The sequence below is a fragment of the Amyelois transitella genome, chromosome 22 (genome assembly GCF_032362555.1).
Source record: "Amyelois transitella isolate CPQ chromosome 22, ilAmyTran1.1, whole genome shotgun sequence".
NCBI lineage: Eukaryota > Metazoa > Arthropoda > Insecta > Lepidoptera > Pyralidae > Amyelois > Amyelois transitella.
This window is the reverse complement of record NC_083525.1, coordinates 2,080,890-2,100,734: the sequence shown is the minus strand read 5'-3', so window position 1 is coordinate 2,100,734 and position 19,845 is coordinate 2,080,890. Positions and strand designations below refer to the sequence as shown.

At 36.5% G+C, this 19,845-nt stretch overlaps 3 protein-coding genes across 3 annotated transcripts in view; 2 read left to right on the top strand and 1 right to left on the bottom strand.

Annotated features, from left to right (window-relative positions):
• Positions 1-1,536: 1,536 nt before the first annotated feature.
• On the top strand, positions 1,537-3,249 carry LOC106133234 (mitochondrial import inner membrane translocase subunit Tim22). The gene is made up of 3 exons (XM_013332884.2): positions 1,537-1,953; positions 2,208-2,471; positions 3,007-3,249. The coding sequence occupies exons 1-3, from the start codon at positions 1,725-1,727 to the stop codon at positions 3,093-3,095; spliced, it is 582 nt and encodes a 193-aa protein (XP_013188338.1). The 5' UTR covers positions 1,537-1,724; the 3' UTR covers positions 3,096-3,249.
• Positions 3,250-3,648: 399 nt separating this feature from the next.
• LOC106133232 (uncharacterized) lies at positions 3,649-6,345 on the top strand. The gene is made up of 4 exons (XM_013332883.2): positions 3,649-3,877; positions 4,325-4,475; positions 4,837-4,994; positions 5,715-6,345. The coding sequence occupies exons 1-4, from the start codon at positions 3,760-3,762 to the stop codon at positions 5,846-5,848; spliced, it is 561 nt and encodes a 186-aa protein (XP_013188337.2). The 5' UTR covers positions 3,649-3,759; the 3' UTR covers positions 5,849-6,345.
• A 1,311-nt stretch (positions 6,346-7,656) lies between these two features.
• The window catches only part of LOC106133194 (putative metabolite transport protein HI_1104), a 42,158-nt gene continuing 29,969 nt past the window's right edge, over positions 7,657-19,845 (bottom strand). Inside the window, exons 5-12 of the mRNA XM_060950658.1 lie at positions 17,683-17,784; positions 16,442-16,622; positions 13,944-14,049; positions 13,320-13,454; positions 11,354-11,492; positions 10,370-10,509; positions 9,582-9,779; positions 7,657-9,214 (exon numbers count right to left, since the gene is read on the bottom strand). Coding sequence (XP_060806641.1) covers positions 9,042-9,214; positions 9,582-9,779; positions 10,370-10,509; positions 11,354-11,492; positions 13,320-13,454; positions 13,944-14,049; positions 16,442-16,622; positions 17,683-17,784 — 1,174 coding nt within the window. The 3' untranslated portion in view covers positions 7,657-9,041. The remainder of the gene's footprint in view (positions 9,215-9,581; positions 9,780-10,369; positions 10,510-11,353; positions 11,493-13,319; positions 13,455-13,943; positions 14,050-16,441; positions 16,623-17,682; positions 17,785-19,845) is intronic.

Below are 19,845 nucleotides of genomic sequence, written 5' to 3'. Positions count from 1 at the left end.
TATTGTGTGCTACGCGGGCTTCTATTCCACTGCGGGTAACGATTCTCAGCCTTTATCAAGCATCACTCCTCACTCTGCAAGCAGTCTCACAGCAAGCCAGCAACTGGGTATCGCAGCAGGTCCATCGCAGCCAACGCAACGAGCTACCTGGTCCTGTCTCCACCCACACTCGCTCTCATCGACTTCAGCGACCGACGCATCTACCGCAGCCCACGCCTGGATCTCTTCGACGGCCGCTCTTCTCTCCAGCGTGGCAGCTCTGCACGATTTCTCCCGGCGCCAACAAGTCGACTTCGCTCTCTACTGTCTCGACTCACCGCAGACTACGAGCAACGCAACGGCTCACTCCTGACTCACTAGGACTTCGAGCAACTTCCGACTCACTGGAAGACAACTGGCAACTTGCAAGCTACTGAAGCACAGATTGCACAGCAAGATCAAGACTTCAGACCTTCGGTCTTGGGGGGGAGTACTGTGGCGACATCTCTACGCCACTCGTCAACAACATCAAATCAACAACAACTGTCAATCATCGCGAAGAAATTGACGCGCTCAACCAATAGCTGTGAAGTATCTAGAACGCGATTTCAAAGATTTCACGGATTGGAGCTATATATACAACCTCCGACACAACATCGTCGGAGCCGCGGTTCCCCAGGCATAACACCTAGCCTGGCGGAAGATCTTCCCTTTGGTGGCGGTCGAGCCGAATCATCGCTCCCGCTACAATGTCTTCTTACATACCTGATCTGTCTTTGATATTGTAATAGAATTATAATAGAATACAATAAGATAGAATGATTGTTATTATCGAATTCCCTGAATTAATAAAGCTGATTTTACTGTTGAGAGATCGGTTATTATGTTATCTATCTTGTTATCCATATAATGTATAATGAATTTATATGTCCAAAATAAATTCTAACTTGAAAAAAAAACGTTTTTTTTTTAATCGATACATAAGGCTTGTGATTTAAAAATCGATCTATTTCGGAAATAATCGACTTAGTAATCGAATCGTATAGTACACGCAACGCGTTTAGCGTGCGGACCGTGCCGCAACGACGGTTGGTGATTTGACATTGACTTTCTGAAGTCGAGTGTTACCCTCACATTCTTCCAAATTCTTTACCCTCGAAATATTAATTATAATTCTTATTAAACAAAAGAAACTGCGAACAAAGCACTATAATGAACTACCTTTTTTTTTTAATTAACCACCCTCTTAATTCACAGGCCATGTTTAATTTTTTTTGGACTTATCTTTTAGTTTAACCGCAGGGTAAAACAAAAACAAGATCATCTTTCATAAATACACCACATACCACTCAATCACATTGACAGTATAATCAATTAATAATTTTTACACAAGATCTCTGTCACGTCGTTAAATGTGTATAAAAAAATATTCAAAATTGTTGACATTTCTTTTTGCTATTTAATGCATTGATATATCGACACATCTTTTTTTAATTTTCCTTGATTTTAGGGGGATATCAGTAACCCCAAGAATTTCAAACTGACAGTGACGCAGAGGCGACAGTTTCACGGTCAGAGTGTTTGTCAGTTAAGAGTTTTTGTCAATATAGATATTTTTTTAGGTTAAAATGGTTATGAATGAGTAGGTAACATATTTAATAAATATTCAGGCAAAGTTTTATAAAATGAAATAGATAAAGTGAACTGAACTTAAAATACTAATAAGTGTGAATAGTATATTCAAAATGGCAGAATATAAAAAGGTTCCCGTGGATCCTGATTTGAAAGACTTTATGGAGAAAAATGATTACGATTCCCTTGCAAAATATTTAGTTGGAAACCACAGTCGTTTCCGTGAGAATATTATCATACCGAGGATCCTAGGACCCATCGTAATAAAGACAAATGAGGAGAAAATGATTGAAGCTACAGTTGAGAGCTGTCCATTCAAATCTTTGACCAGCTGCATTATTGGTAAGTCGATTACGGACTTCGTTTTTCTTAGGCACTTCTCATTAAAGTTATATTAATGGGCTAAGTATATTTAGAGTTAAAGTAATCCCCATTTATTGTGAGGATGTAAAATAATCCAATCCTCAGGATAAGTTCATTTTCAGTTTCTCTCATGATTTTAAATGTCTAATTTCATCATCATCATTTTCTTCCTGAAAGAATTTTTGCTCAATACTTTTTTACATTGTCTCCATTTCACTACTGTTCTTCTTCAGGTTATGGCCTCGGGGCAGCTGTAGGTCTCTTCACATCTTCACTGATGCCAAACGTTACGGACACAACAGCGCCACAGACGCAAACTGCCAGAGAAATCCTTCGCGAAATGAAAGGAGCCATGTTGAGTTACGCAAAGAACTTTGCCATCCTTGGAGCTGTTTTTTCTGGAGTCGAATGCTGCATAGAGTCAGCTAGGGGGAAATCCGATTGGAAGAATGGTACTTACGCTGGAGGTGTTACGGGTGGTTTGATTGGGTTGAGAGGTATGTGAAGTGATTTGAACTATCGCTGTGAATTTACACATTGTAAATACAAAATTTTTTATACATACAAATTGTGAATATCGCTAAAATAAATGTGCAATACCCATAATATTAAATTAGCTAAAACATTTACAATCTACTTACGTGCTCTGCTCCAGCCACTGTACCAATCAACCACTCATATCTCATTTGAGTTTGAAAGATAGACTTGCCATAGATCATTTACTTTATAATATGTAGTGATACATTGATCACATATATATCCCTCCCTTGTAAGGTAGATGGTGGCTCCATCTACCTTACATTTACCTTACAGTCTTTAAAAGACTGAAAGGTCATGTTCAGATGTATGGGTTAATGATGGAACTGAGAATAAAATATTTACAGTTTGCTAGCCGAATCGCCTACTAGAAGAATCCCAAGTTTATTAGGCTATTTCTTCGTCAGCTTTATATCCTATTTAAAAGCACTGGGAACCACATTTAATTTTTGTTTTATGTATGTCACCTTTAATTATATGATGTTTTATTTTCAGGTGGCCTGAAAGCTGGTATATTTGGAGCAGCAGGATTTGCAGCATTCTCAACAGCTATTGATTATTATATGCATCAAAGAGGATCATAAATATTGTACAAAAAAAATTATTAATTAGTTCTAATTACATATTGTGTTGACCAATTTTAGTTTTAATAAAACATTCCCTTTTTAGATATTTTAAACAAAATATAACCTTGCTGAAGGTTTGAATTTTGTTGACTGCGTTGTTATTTCCCGTTTTTTCAGTTTACAGTTTTTAGTCACCTACATTTTGTGAAAAGTCGCTGTGAAAAAAGATGTATAATATGTTATGGTATAATTACCACGAAATTATTTTTTAATCTACACTAATAACAAATATTAATCAAAGATTTATTTCAGTTTTATTATGGTAACTTAGAATGTGTTATAAAAACCATTGAGCATAATCATAATAATTAATGAGTTTGAGAATAAAAAAAAGAAATAACAAATAGGTAGATTGAATTTGAAAACTTACAAAATAACTTTTTGACTTTGATACTTAATCTAAAATAAAAAAAAATAAGTTAATGTAACTTTGTACACTTCTTTGATTTAATTAAAAACATACATTCATAAAATGATAATATTTATCGATATCGACAATCCGAAATTCCTAACCTAACCTTACCAAACCAAATGTCAAACATCAAAATATAAACAAATAAATGCGCACATGTTTTAAAAACTTAGGTTTAAAATTTAAAACCCAGATATAGTGTTTGTTATAATGTCAGATTCTTCAGAGGACGAAGACCTCTCGCGATTTCGGGAAGCAGTAGACACTTCTTTTACGAAATTAATCAATGACTCTCGAAATAAAACTTCAACAACACACACGGACACAGGTAATTTTCGTATGATCTCAGACTACTCGTATTCTTTTTATATTTAGAAACATTAGGGCTTGAGGTTGGTTTCAACATCAACAGTGGCAAGAAAACACCTTTACGTGTATGCATTGGGGTCGACTGTTTGCTTCTTTATGCATAATACCCACCCGTCTTTTATAGATGTACACTTTATTCTTTTGGTATGTTTGACTCCTCTCCCACATTTGCGTATGACAATGCAGGAGACGCGTAGTCCAGTGTTAATAAACTTATTACACTTGTCCAAAATTATTACTCTTGTCATTCTTCCTCATTCTTATCATCTTAGCCTTGAGAAAGATGGAGAAAGCATACTATTGTGTCAAAAACCATTACAACAAATCTTATGACTAGTTTTTCTGAAGATATAATAGAGACAACTCCAATGCTTCTATATTAAACATTTGTTTTATTTGATTACAGTTAAACCAAAGTCTGAAAGATATTTAGAGGAAGCAAGCCACTACAATGACGTGAAGGTTCCCGAGGAACTGCAGAAACGGATTGGGGCTAAAGTGTCGGATTTGATAAGGAAAAATATTAAATTTGTTGATGCAGAACCTATTGCTCTCAAGTGAGCACCCTATCATGTTCATAAATTATAATTTAGATTATAAATACTCTCTTCTTCTTCTTCTTCAGCGCATATTCATCCACTCCTGGATGTAGGCCTCTAGTAATGCACGCCATACTCATTTTGTATCAAATACTGACATAAATACTCATTTTGTATCAAATTTCCTGTCTTTGCTTACTTGTAACAGAATTATTATTCTTATACTATTTGTATATAAATTTGTATTCACTTAATCAAAAACATTTCTTGTGACAACATTACAATTTGAAGTATTGATGCATATTGCACATGGTACTACTTTATATGGAAATCCTTCAATCATAGACTGTGTTTATTTCTATATTATGTTTTCTTACAGAAATCGCAAAATAAAAGGAGGAGTGAAGCTATTTAGAGATTCAGAAAGTTATTTAAGCGCTGAAGATCCGAAGGATACATACACGGCTGTCCACAATGCCGAGTATAGGAAAAATAAGAAGAAACGGAAGATTGAGGAAGATGATAAAAATGAAAATGGTGTGTATTATTTAGTTATGTAGCATCGTAGTATGTTATTATTGGTCTAAGGCTGTTAGGTATCTACCTTTTCATATTTGTCATGTTCATTTTTAACTGGTATATTTCTTTAAAGATATAAAATTAAAAATAATAAGAATATTCGTAATATGCCTGTTTTGAATCCACCATAATGATTATGTGAAACTAATATAACTGAATTTTATAGACAAAAAAAGGACAAGAGGAGTGATTCTTTAAATCTGCTGGAATTCACAGACACACATCACATATCTCTTACGGGGTAGAGTGTCAATAGTCACAAGACTCAAAGGTCAGATTTGACTGTATGGGTCAAATGATGGAATTGAATCTGAAATATAGTGTCAGATTGCTACCCCCATTGCCTTGACTTTACAATCTAGCCTGTTAGACAAACAGCTGGATTTCACTGTAATTTTTTTTCTTTTTGCCCCTGGCACAGTTGACATTGCAAATTTTTGGTAAAATATATGTTTTACATACATATAATCACGTCTTTATCCATAGCGGGGTAGACTGGTAGTTGGATTAGTAATAGAATTGAGATTCAAATAGTGACAGGTTGCTAGCCCATTGCCTAACAGAAGAATCTTAAGTTTATAAGCCCGACCTTTAGTCGCTTCCTACGACATCCGTGTGGGTCCTATTCTTTTTTCTAATGCTGGGAATATGTTATATTGTTTTTTATTTTTTTTTCAGACAAAATTAAAGCAGTTGCTCTGGATGGCGCGTATATAATATCCAAAGAAGCAACAAAGCATTGGAAATCGAGGCGGAAAGAGAAAGTTTTTAAATACAAAGAAAATGGTAATGTTTTGACGGCAGTAGAATAAACGAGTATATTGAAAATATATAACTTTTCTTCTTTGAGACAATATAGGGAATCTAGAATTGTGTAGAAACCAAACGCTTGCTTTTCCATGGTTATAATAGGCGATTAAGGAAATAATTGAACCGCTATTTTCTCGTGGTTGTCATATCCATAGAATTGGGAATCAAATAAGATTAAGTAGATACTTATGTACCTTTATTTTTTTAAATTATTTCTTTGGTCATACTGGTATGACAATAAGGATAATTAAATATGTATTCCCATAATGGATAGAAGGGCGTAAGCAGACTAAAACTAAAATAAAAACTAACGTAATAAATGTTACACGTTTTATTTACACTACTAACTAAATTAACAATTAAATATTTACAAAACAACAGTATCACATCAATAACTGCATAATCGTTAAACTACAATCATTTTACAAATGGCGTCTTTAATAATCATCAATTTATTCTTCGATACTGTATAACCTTTATTGGTCATAATAGTCCAGTCACTCGCTCAATATCTATGTTTGTGTGAAGCAATTCAAAAAATTCAAAATTCAAAATTTTTATTCATTATTGTAGGATTCTTCTTTATCGCGCGATAAACACAGCTTCGTGCGTTTCTTGCTACAGGGCTGGATTGAAGAAAATGGTGCAGTGTAGTTTGTTACCGCTTCTTCTGCACTGACGCCTTGGAAGCGGCAGTAAACTTAGTTTTTAAGTAATTTATTTGACGTCAACCAATGTTGTGAAACTAAAAGTTTTGACAATTACTAAGCGATATGAAATGTGTGTCAGAATGGCGGGTGTACCTCACGGATTTTAATATCTGTTTTGGATTAAAAACGTACCTGATGTGTACCTCAGTGTACCTATCCTAAAAATCTGTGTACCTCCTTCTATGTAAAGATTTTTAATAAAATAGGTACACCCGCGGTCCTGACGTCAGGACCGCGGGTGTACTTCTAGTTAGCATATGTAAGTAAGTTAACTGTATATGTAGATTTGGTACCTCTTGTGTACCTGCAGAAACAAATATTAAATAAATAAAAAATATTAAGGGTGCTGAGAAAATGAAAAAAAAAATAAAATAAAAAAAAGGAACTCTTATAGGATCACTCTAGTATCTGTCTGTATGTGATTACACATTTATGTACAGAATTGTAACATTCCTAAATCACAAAATATATTTTTATGTATATTACAAAAAAATATTTCAATCTATAAAGGTCACATTCTGAAATCATACATTTAGCTTTTTCTTACATTATTACGAAGATCGTCATAACACTCCCATCGCTTGCCTCGGAAGGATACCTACATAAAAGTATATACTGTAGTAATGAACTAGAACTAGATCATTTATACATAAACATTTTGTTGTTGATATATGTTAATTATAATTTGTATTGTGCAACTTCTTTTCTGTTTTGTTCAGAATGTGTCATAACTGGCCAGTTACATAAAAAAAAAAGAAAATTTTAACATGAAAAAAAATGTTTTTTTACATTTTCTCAGCATATTTATATTTTTTATTTATTTAATATTTGTTTCTGCAGGTACACAAGAGGTACCAAATCTACATATACAGTTAACTTACCTACATATGCTAACTAGAAGTACACCCGCGGTCCTGACGTCAGGACCGCGGGTGTACCTATTTTATTAAAAATCTTTACATAGAAGAAGGTACACAGATTTTTAGGATAGGTACACTGAGGTACACATCAGGTACGTTTTTAATCCAAAACAGATATTAAAATCCGTGAGGTACACCCGCCATTCTGACACACATGATATGAAGTATCCTATAATAATGAATAAAAATTTTGAATTTGAATTTGATAAACTATTGCCGTCCCGTTTCACGTCACAAGAAAAAGCGAAACAGCGATAGTTTTCGCGCGATAAAAACGGCGTCGCGCGTGTCATGCTACGGAGGCAGACCTATTTTAAATATTGTTTAGAATTGCTTTATACTAAGTGAACACAGACTTTTAATGTCATGGAAAGTACTTTAGTTCTATTTTAGTTTAGAGCATCTATTCCATAAGGGATATAGACGTGATTACATGAAATGTAATGTTTTTAGACATAGGTACATACATAAATCGACGAAATGACGTCGAGCTGGCATGAAGAGAGTTATGAATGTGCATGAAGCGAAGAAAGTATGCAGAGATCTTAGCAATTGGAAAGATGTAGTCTCTGCCTACCCCTCCTCCGGGAAAAAGGCGTGATTTTATGTATGTATGTATACATAAATCGCGCCTCTTTCGCGGAGGGGTATACATAAAAATTTCTGATTATTTGCTTTTGTCATAATTTTCGTGAGTGAAAATATTTTTATGTTAAGAACACCTTTGAGATTTTGTCTAAAATAATCATGTAGGCAGACATATTATTAGATATGCTTAGGACTACTTATAAAACTTAAAGAGTTCTAAATTAAATAAGAGATTTTTTAAAAAGAGACTAATATTTAGGCAAACTTACATAAATAGTTCAAGTAAAGTGAGGCACTTAATAGGAACTCAAGAATAAAATCTTAAGTTTTTTTTAATACGTGTTATTCTAGACCTTAAATTAATCATTCATTTTCCATTCATTCATTCGGTCACTTGAACAACGATTTAATATTAGTGTGTTTGTGGTTATGTATCAAAAGTTCATTTATATCGCGAATCTAAGTTTATAATTCATTAAAAAAAAAACTGCATTTTTGGACGGAGACCTCAAGGTCCTTAGGTTAGTACTGGGCAAATTCTCAACTCTCTGCAGAGTGCTCAGTTTTAGTTAATTTGACGATTCTCGATTACTTATTTGTACTGAATTAATTCACTCATTTTTATATTTACTACTGAATTCATTCACTCATTTTTACATTCAAGTTTCTTGTTTTCATATTCTGCTATCAATCGCCTGAAGATTCCTCCCTCCGTTTCGAGTTGGTAGCTCGTCGTCGGTATAAATTAACACAATTTTTTTCTTATCCGGAGATTTGACGGCTTGTCATACTTATAGAGTGATTTGGTGCAACCCTGAGTAGTTTTATTTGGTTTTACGATTGTTGACTGCTAATTGAATTCATTCAGTCATTCACTCATCAATTTTATTACATTCTTCATTCGATCGACGAAGTTACGAGTAGTTTATTGTTTTCATTCAATTAACGAACCTAACTTAAGTGGTATATTGTAGTTTTTACATTCTACTACTGTCAATAGCTGGTAGATTCCTTGCGCCGTTTCTAGCGGGCAGCTCATCGTGGGTGAACGCTGTGTTGTCGAGCCCTGAAGGTTTCCGGCTGGGCTCCTCAGGCTTCTTCTCCACCGGACCGTCCATCAGGAACATGGTAAGGAAGAAGAGGATGCTGCCTGGAAGTCAAATTAAGTAATTTAATATGACTTCTAAGTAAGTTACCAATAGAAAAAAAAATATGACCACTTCCATCTCTATCTCTTTCCCATATATCTCATAGAGTCGTAAAAGGTGACTGAGGGACAGGCTTGTAAACTTGAGATTCATCTTTTAGGCGATGTGCTAGCAACATGTCACTATTTGAATCTCAATTCTATCATTAAGCCGAACGTGGCCTATCGGTTCTGCAAGACTGCTGGCTCTGTCTACCTCGCAAGGGATCTATATCCCTATCTATACGCCAACATATGAATATACTTCACTTAACATCAGGTGAGATGGAAGACAAATGTTTAATCCAAAATTGAATAAAAAAAAACTTACTGATTCCGTAGAAGCCGGCGTAGAAGATCATGATGGCCTCCCTGTAGCCAATGGCCTTGGAGACAGGGTCCACCAGGATGGGCAGGTTGCCCCCCACGTTGTTCATCACGAACAGGAACACCCCCACGGTGGTGGAGCGCACCGATAGCGGGACAATCTCCACGAGGATAGCGAATACGATGCCGAACCACATTTCAGCTGTAAAGTTGATCATGCCATTGAAACCAGAATTTTTTTAAAATGACTGTTAACCTTGTGGTTCTCGGGAGTTCAGGATATTCCAGGATTTGAGAACTCCATCTTTTTCCCATGGATATAGTAAAAGGCGACTAAGGGAATAGGCTAACAATGATCTAGTGCAGATTAAACCAAGATCCAATACCTACGGGCAAGGTTAATCCCTTGAAAAGGTTGTCGATGTCACGCGGAAGTAGCTTCGTGTAAAAATCTGACTCATCCAACTCTTTTCCAGGGCGATGAGTGAAATAAGAATTATAAAAAACGATCGTGCAAGTGCAGCTTTGCTTATTAAAAATGTCAATGTCAAACCTGTCACGGACATGGCGGGATTTTCTTTAAAAACCAGATTTACTTGTAGAAAAATGATTTGGATTTCCGTAGGGATGTTTGTAACGAATAAATTCAAAAACTACCAGCCTGATTAGACCTTCAGAGTTAACAATACATAGGCCACTTTTTAATGGAATTTGCGAACGTAAGCGAAAATTCAGAAGCTTTACGTAAGTACTCTGTAATGTAAATTACAGAACAGATAAAAGTGATCTCACCGAAGAAGTAGGAGATGGCTAGCGTGATCATGGCCCACAGCGGGCCGAACACGACGGAGCCGAAGGCGGGCAGCGTGGCCACCAGCTGCGACAGCGCCAGCACCAGCACTCGAGAGCGCACGCCCATCTTTGCTACGAATCTGAAACGAAGGGATGACATACATATTGTTTGTTTGTTTGTAAACTCTTGATATATATTGATAAAGATTGATATATATATATATATAGATCTTATATATAAAATTCTCGTGTCACAATGTTTGTCCCCGTACTCCTCCAAAACGGCTTGACCGATACTCATGAAATTTTGTGAGCATATTGAGTAGGTCTGAGAATCGGTCAACATCTATTTTTCATACCCCTTAGTGATAAGGGTTGTCAACCCTTAACATTTTTTACCCTTAAAATTATTTATATGGCAAAACAGCGTTTGCCGGGACAGCTAGTATATATTATATATATTATATATTGCACTGTGGTTCCCGGCACCAATCTATTCTAATATTATAAAGCTGAAGAGTTTGTTTGTTTGAACGCGCTGATCTCAGGAACTACTGGTTCGAATTGAAAAATTATTTTTGTGTTGAATACACCATTTATCGAGGAAGGCTTTAGGCTATATAACATCACGCTGCAATTATTAGGAGCGAAGAAATAATGGAGAATGAGAAAAAAAATCGTGGAAAATCATTCTTCCTTGAGGGCGTCAATGATGCCCAAAATAACTATTCCCGGACGAAGTCGCGGGCACAGCTAGTATAAAATATAAAACATAGGACCACTCCATTTCTTTCCCGTGGATGTCGTAAAAGGCAACTAAAGGATAGCCTAATAAACTTGGGATTCTTTTTTTAGGCGATGGACTAGCAATATATACATGTTTCTATGATTGGATATATCAGCTAATAGAACGAAATAACGTTAGTCTTACCCAAATTGTTGCAGCAGTATTATAGATTTTAACAAATAAACTGGCTCACTTACTTATCAGAGACGACCCCTCCAACCACTACGCCTATGGATCCGATGCCGACGGTGACGGCGAACAACCACCAACCTAGATCCACGTCTGGGAAGTAGTCGCGGTAGTAAAGATCAGCGTTATAGGCGAAGCACATACCTCCTGTTGAATGAATGAATATGTACCTATTATTTGAAGGCCAAGGAAGGAGTCGATTCAAGAGCGCTGTTAAAGCTTAATCTTTACCACATGTTCCCCAACCCAATGTGTAACTTCCCATGGATTACTGTTATCTTTCCCATGGATGTCGGAAAATGCGACTAAGGGAATGGAGTAAACTTGGAATTGGGAAGCCTTTCAAATTCAAATCAAAAGTTCAAATCGGGTCTGGAAGATCAAAAACAAATTGAGCTAACAAAATTAGCGTCAGGCCAGACTAGTTACGTCAAACATAATAATTATATTTATTTAAACCAGAATATATTTTATTATTAATATTTTGTCACGATTCTGACGGTCGGAACAGAAATTGGCCTACTAACAGAACAAAGCATGAGGGAGCGGCCATTTGGTGCTAATTTCCGGCTCAAAATCTGAGCGTGGTGGCAAGAAAACCTTGAATTGAAATGTATGGAGCCGTGACTGGAAAGGAATGATCTCAAGTATGCAAAATATGTCTCAAAACTAGACTTAATGTTTTAAACCCTGAATGTAATGAGACAGAATCGACTTTGCCGTAAAAGATTTGACACGTTGATAAATTTTGAAGGTGACAAATTTTTTGGAGAAGCAAAAAAATTGAAGCGTCATTTTGCTGGTAAAAAATCAAGGATTTAGAAGGACATGCGGTGGGAATAATTAAATCCAAGTGATATATTACCGTGTGGTTCCCGCCACATAAGAATAGGACCATTCCATCTCTTTCTTAGGGATATCGTAAAATGCGATTAAGGGAAAGCCAGGAAACTTTCTGTTCTTCTTTCAGGCAATAAGCTAGCAACTTGTTACTATTTTAGAAGTTCCATCGAACCATACAGCTGAAAGCGGCCTTTCAGTCTTAAAGACTGTTGACTCAGTTTATCCCGTAAGGGATATTGACGTGATACATATGTATATGTATTTATGGGACCACAGAACACAAAGTGTAATCACTGCGTTCTGTCTATAGGACTCTATTTATTCCTTATCACTTAATTTAATAATAGCCCTGCCATTATTAAGTCCAGAATATACTGAAATTGACGCATCTAAGAGTTGCTTAAAGCGAGTCCGGTTAAGTAAGTATTTAATTACATAATCAACAGCAGATTCCAGTTTCCATTAAAACTTTAGCGAGGGATACAAAGTTTGAACTTCGTCGAATTTTCATATTTTATACCCGAGAATTTTTTTCAACACTGCTTAATTACTGAAAATGTTTGAAAGTGAGCTCGTCTCGCCCAAAATTAAAAATTTCTACTTCATTACGTTTTACACCCGTTTATACCAGGAAAATCTGGAGATTTAAAGTTAAAATCAATTAAAATTATTGCCCATTGTTTTACAGACTTCAAAAACAGGTGGAATTTCTCAATTCAACCGTATTATTATGTAAATTGAAATTCTAGAAAAACAATTTCCTTATTTGCGCCTATAAGGCTGCGACGTACTTTTATCTATTAATTTTGAAGATCATCATCATTCTTCTGGTGTTTGTCCTGTCCATTCTGAGGGCGATGGTGATGATAATGATAATGACGGCCTCTGCGGCGCAGCGGTAGTGCGCTTGTCTGTGACACCGGAGGTCCCGGGTTCGAATCCCGGCCAGGGCATGATGACAAACGAACTTTCTCTGTTTGGCCTGGGTCTTGGATGTTTATCTATATGAGTATTTATTATAAAATATAGTATCGTCGAGTTGGTATCTCGTAACACAAGTCTCGAACTTACTTCGAGGCTAACTCGATCTGTTTTAAATTAAAAAAAATAATGTCAAGACAATGAACTCACCGCAATGTCTGATAGATGCAGCAAAGCAGAGAAGTAAGATCCTGGGCTGGGCTATCACGTGCCAGATGGTGATCTGAGGCATCTTCTTGCCTGACTCCAAGGCGGCATCGCGTGCTTTGTTGGTGTTGCCCGCACCTTTAAAGACACAAGTTTTTTTTTTAGAATTGGAGATATTTTTGGACATATTACTCGTATTTATACCTACATTATTATAACAAAAACAGTTTCATTTTTTAATCTGTATGAGTCAAGTAGCTTTCTCTGTCTCAAAAAGTCGGTCTGAAAAAGCGGTCTGAATCTGAAATGATCGTAACTATCTAAACTATTTAAATTTAATTCGAAATTATTTCACTCAGTCGATAGTGTAAGCTAGTGATCTTAAATTATTTAAGACATAAACCTTTGATCAACTTTTTTAAACAATTAAACAACCGATTTAAACACAGTACCCAATAAATATTTATTTTTTAATTGATATGAGGCAATGTAATATTTATTATTTAGTTTAAAATATTAATTTTGTATGCCCAATGTTCATCCTGTGATAACCTATGTTCACAAAATAAACAATTAGATTTAAGGGGAATACACTTATACATTGTGGAATAAGAATGAGAATATTACCTTCTTCTCCAATTGTGGTCCTCGGCGGTTCTCTCAGCGTGAGGAACGTGAATAAAGCGATGATCAATCCCACGATACCAGCTCCGTAGTAGCACACTCGCCAACTCTGTGCCAATTATTATCATCATCATCATTTATAGATAGTATTAAAGATGAAACTATAAGTATGAAGCGAAAGAAGTATGCAGGGAAAGTCACAAATAGAATGATGTAGTCTCTGTGTATGAGTGATGTACCTTCAGGGAAAGGGAAGAGGCGTGATATGACGTGATGTGTGCGGTTTGTAGAGGTGACTTGCCACGATTCCTGAATAGTTCTGTCGCTTTATTCAATTGTAAAAATAAATAACAATATCCCATGAAACAACATCGCCGATAAAAATATTGTGACAAATCCTCCACATCCAAAAAACTTAATATGTAATCGTAACAATCTATACTAATATTATAAAGCTGAAGAGTTTGTTTGTTTGAACGCGTTAATCTCAGGAGCTACTGGTTCGAATTGAAAAATTGTTTTTGAGTTGAATAGACCATTTATCGAGGAAGGATTTATATAACATCATGCTGCAACTATAAGTTGTAAAGATAAATGCAATAGTGGAAAATGTGAAAAAAACGGGGAAATTATTCATCCTTGAGGGCTTCAATGATGCCCAAAATAACTGTTCCACGCGGACGAAGTTGCGGGCACAGCTAGTATAGTATAAGTGAGCACCTGCAAATGTTGTGGAGTCGCTTCGTTTAAATACCTGACTTACCCAAATACAGAATTCTGTACCGTAATAGACTTTTCCAGGTGCACGAAGTCGCGGGCAACAGCTAGTTTAACTTATATACATATTTACATGATACGGACTTAGGATTTCGATTTAATTTTTTATGCTACCGGAAACCACACGACTTAATTACTGTAATTAATCATCCTATATTTGGTGAATGAATGATGGATTACGATTACATACGTAATGTAAGCTATCACCAATATTAAGTTTATATCTATACACACAAAATGTCGATAATTGTGGATACTAATCAAAAACGTACGTGGATATAGGGCTAATTAACTTTTTTAAAACAGAAAAAAAAGCACACGCACACATTTAGTTACATCTATATCCCTTGCGGGGTAGATAGAGCCAACAGTATTGAAAATAACTTTTCGTACGACTGAAAATATAGAAGCAAAAGCGTGTGTCAAATTAATGGTAAACCTTTCAACAAACAGGGATATAGAAGTGACCATTTGTATGTAGGTTAAGTAGTTAACTGATTTTAAAGGAATCTATAGTAAACATTTACAAGGATGTAGGTATATAAGGGAGGAAATCCCAACGGAAGCGGAGTCTTGGGCAAAACCTTCTAAGACATATGACTGGCGGATGATATATCTGAGACTAAAGGATATAACACAGGTGTAAATAATAACCAACGTCCTACGATATATCGCAAAAGGAAACGTCAATTAATGACAATTTAAATTCCATATAGACAAGAGAATGTTATTATGCATAGAGTAATGAATATGTGTGTTATAGAGAGCGCAAACCGATGCTCTTACATTAAGAGAAAACATCGTGAGGAAACCTAAATATTCAGGTAACTGGATGTGTAAATTGTCGGAAAAGATGATGGGCAGATAGGCCCCACGGTCCTAGAGTTTCTACCCCAAAAGGTTCAAATATATAATTATTAGCGATACCTACATATTTGCGTCTTTTAAAGTACCTACTTCTGTATTTTATTATTTCTCCTTTGCCGTTTAAACGGACAACTGCACCGTAATAAGCGTGTTGCGCGCTCTATCGATTGATAACTCTATGGTTATTATTGATTGATCATAACCGGATCATTCCTTAGTCGTAAGCCACATTGTTTTACTCATATACATATACTTACATGTACGTATATATGTTATGATAGCAAAAAGTCAGGAAATGTAACATGATATCGAAGTATCATAATGAAGCTTGGAAGTATAATAAGTAGTTACTTTTTTAGGATTTACAAGTTTCAGTGGTCGAATAGTTAAGATTGGCTTAACAAGAAAACGCAATAGTGATACCTTCACAGGTTAAAATCGCTGAATCTTTATTTTTTCTTTGAACGTATGATGGAACACTTTGAACCGGTACACTTTAGAATTTGACCATATACCTACGCTCTAAAAAAGACTATGTCAAAGTTATATAATCCATCCATCTATATAATCACGTCTATATCTCTTGCGAGGTAGACAGAGCCAGCAATCATGAAAGGCTGACAGGCCACGTTCGGCCGTTTGGCCTAATAATAGAATTGAGATTCAAATAGTGAAAAAACAGTCCCAAGCCTATAAGCCTATCCCTTAGTCGCCATTTACGACATAATTGGGAAAGAGATGGAGTGGTCCTATTCTTTTTTCAATTGTGCCGGGAACCACACGGCAAAAAGTCACGGTTCAAAGTTATATAATTAATGTTACAATATAAATATAAGACGAACATAAAAATAACTCACCAATCCCCACGCGTTGACCTCAGGGATGTATCTCCCGACCGGGAAGGCGATCCCGTATCCCCCGTAAATGCCCCAGTTGAAGATGGACAGCACTAGCGCCCTCTGGTGCTCGGGGAACAGATCCGTCAAGATGCCGGTAGCTAGCGGATTGCACCCGGATTCTCCTGCTGCCATTATCATTCTGTCGTAGCAAAATAAAACGGTTTTTTTTATTGGACTATTTCAATTATTACTTCTAAAATAAGCTTCCTAGTTATATGGCATTTCAGTGACACATAGGTAAACATATGACACGTCTTTAGCTCTTACGGAGTAGACAGAGCTTATAGTCACAAGCAACGTTTGAATGGAATTGATATACAGAGATAGTGACAGGTTGCTAACCCAAAAGAAGAATCATAACTTTATAAGATTTTCTCTTACATATATACTAAACTAAACAAACTACATATCAATGGTCACTTCTTTAATGCTTGCGGAGTAGACAGTGCCAACAGTCTTGAAAATTCTGAAACGCTTCATCCAGCTACATGGCTTAATGATGGAATTGAAATTCAAATAGAGACAGGTTGCTAGCCCATCGCCTTCAGGAATAATCCGAAGTTTAAAGGCTTTCCCTCAGTCGCCTTCTTCTTACAGTCAACCAAATTAAGAGAGACAGTTATGAATGTGGATGAAGCGATGGAAGTATGCAAAGATCGTGGCAAGGGGAAAGATATAGTCTGCCTACCCCTCCGGGAAAAGGGCGTGATTTTATGTATGTATGTAACCAAATTAAATTACGAATATCCCAAATAAAAAAGGATTTGACACGGAGAGACTTTTGCCCAAATTCCTTTAACCCTTAACAGGAAAAATCAAAGCCTTGCATCATCAATCGTCTTATGGATAATTTCAGCCATTGTCTTCTTTTTTGTACCAGTCGTCGAAGCAAATTCAAATTCAAATTCAAAATTTTTATTCATTACTATAGGATACTATATATCGCTTAATAATTGTCAAAACGTATGGTTTAACAACATTGGTTGACGTCAAATAAATTACCTACTTAAAAACTAAGTTTACTGCCGCTTCCAAGGTGTCAGTGCAGAAGAAGCGGCAACAAACTGCACTGCAGCATTTTCTTCAACAACATCAACTTCACAATATTAATTAAATTAAAGAATCGTCTTATGGAGAATTTCGGCTATTTTTTTCTTTTTTTGTACCACTCGTCGAAGCAATAAATAAACATAACATACCTCAGAACAACTAGATGCCAGTACTCAGTGACTGTCCCCATGAGGAGTATAGCGATGGCGAAGACCAGGGTGCAGACGGAGAGGACCCTGGCTCTGTTGTACCTGTTGATGTGAAGAAGTAAGAGGTTCATAAAGCACCTATAGCGGGCAACATTGTAGGCTCTTCCGGGGAGACATTGCGTCAACCTCCGCCCCCCTCGTCCATACCACGCCGTTCCCAGCGCCCGCGCCGAGGACCGCCCGCGCGCCTCATTGAACAAGTCAGTCTTTAAACAACGCGCGGACCGGTGCGGTATGCACTTCTTATTAGCGAGCGAGTTTTGTATTTCTTTTTATAAGTTACCGAAGTAAATTTGTTATCCCGTAGTTGGCGTTTACTTCTCAATCTCGCCCCGCTATACACCACATATTGTTTTGTTCAGTAAGTTATCTACTGAACAAAACAATATGTGGTGTGGTACTAAAAGATCGGCTCGTTGGGACTAATGGGTGGGTTATGAGGCAAAATGATGGTTGAGGGTTAAAATGGCAGCCAGGTCGACTTGCAGACAATTTCCCTCGTCTTAGCGTGTCCTCTTTGAACTAGTCTCATCTGTTATATTTCGGAGCTTGGAGATCGCTGTCAGCTTTGTTTATTCTGCCAGTTACCGAAACAAAATTATTTTCAATACCTACAATTAGATAACGTACATACATACATACATATGATCACGTCTATATCCCTAGCGGGGTAGACAGACCCACCAGTCTTGAAAAGACTGATAGGCCACGCTCAGCTGTTTGGCTTAGTGATAGAATTGAGATTCAAATAGTGACAGGTTGCTAGCCCATTGCCTAAAAGAGGAATCCCAAGTTTATAAAAACTAACATCCTTACGGCAGCAAAAAACCACAAGCTGAATTCAATCCGATTCAAGACGGAGCAACTAAATACGTCGCACATGGGTTTGGTTGGGCCGAAAACTGAGATATACCTCTCTGATCACCTCACCCCACGTGCAGCACGCCTGTATTACCTAGCCCGGGAATTCCGAAAAACCATGGGATATGACTTCTGCTGGACATCAAATGGCCTAGTTTATTTGCGTAAAAAACAAGGCGACCCCTATATCTTGGTTAAAAGTGAAGATCAACTACAAATTTTGAAATCGAAATGACTAGCCAAAGGTTTCAATGTATTTACTATTTACTACAATCTAAATGTTTCTCCTATGCATGTAACAAAATTTACTTTAATTATTATTTGTTATACTTTTATACACAGCAAAACACATCACTCAATTGATTTCACGAAATTGCACACTCTTTCCAAAGCAGTAAAACAAACTCCCCATTCATACCCATACAACTCTAAAGTAACCCTAAGCGCACAAGATTCTTCCCGATACTTCTTCTTTTCAATTAGTTTTGTTTTTCATACAAGAAGTTTATTCCAGAAACCCTCCTTTTCACAGAAACTTCTCACGCAATTACTTTTAATATGAATAGCCCGGACTTATCCGAAGAAATTGACTTAGCTTGTTCCCCCTCATGTACGTTGATAGAGGACCCCAAACAACTATCAGCTGACCTGGATAACCTTGTACCAGGTTGTAAAAATAAACTGAATATCATATCTTTGAATATAAGAAGTGTTAACAAAAATCTGGACAACTTCTTAGTATTCCTCACTGGCTTGAAAACAAATGTACACATAATAGTTCTGTCTGAATGTTGGTGCGACGAGAACTCTATCCCCCCAACACTTGACGGCTTTTCTCTTTATTATACCAAAAAAAGCTTCAACCAAAATGATGGTGTCATAATGTACATTAGCGAGGCTATCAGAGCTTCTGTCGAGGAAATTGAGTTACAAGAAGCAAATTGTCTTGCCGCTAAAATAGGTAACCTAACTGTGTTTGGTCTTTATCGCCCCTGGGCATTTGCTAACCCCAGTAATTTCCTTGATTCTCTTGATAGCCTATTACTCACAACCAGATCACGAAATATTGTTCTCACAGGCGACATAAATATTGACACTCTAGACACTAATAACTCCCATGTTAGTGATTATCTTGAAATTGTAGGTTCCCATGGTTTACAAAACACCATAGATAAACCTACTCATGGACGTACCTGTTATGACCACTTCATGTGCAAACTCGTAGGTCAGTTTAAAACATAC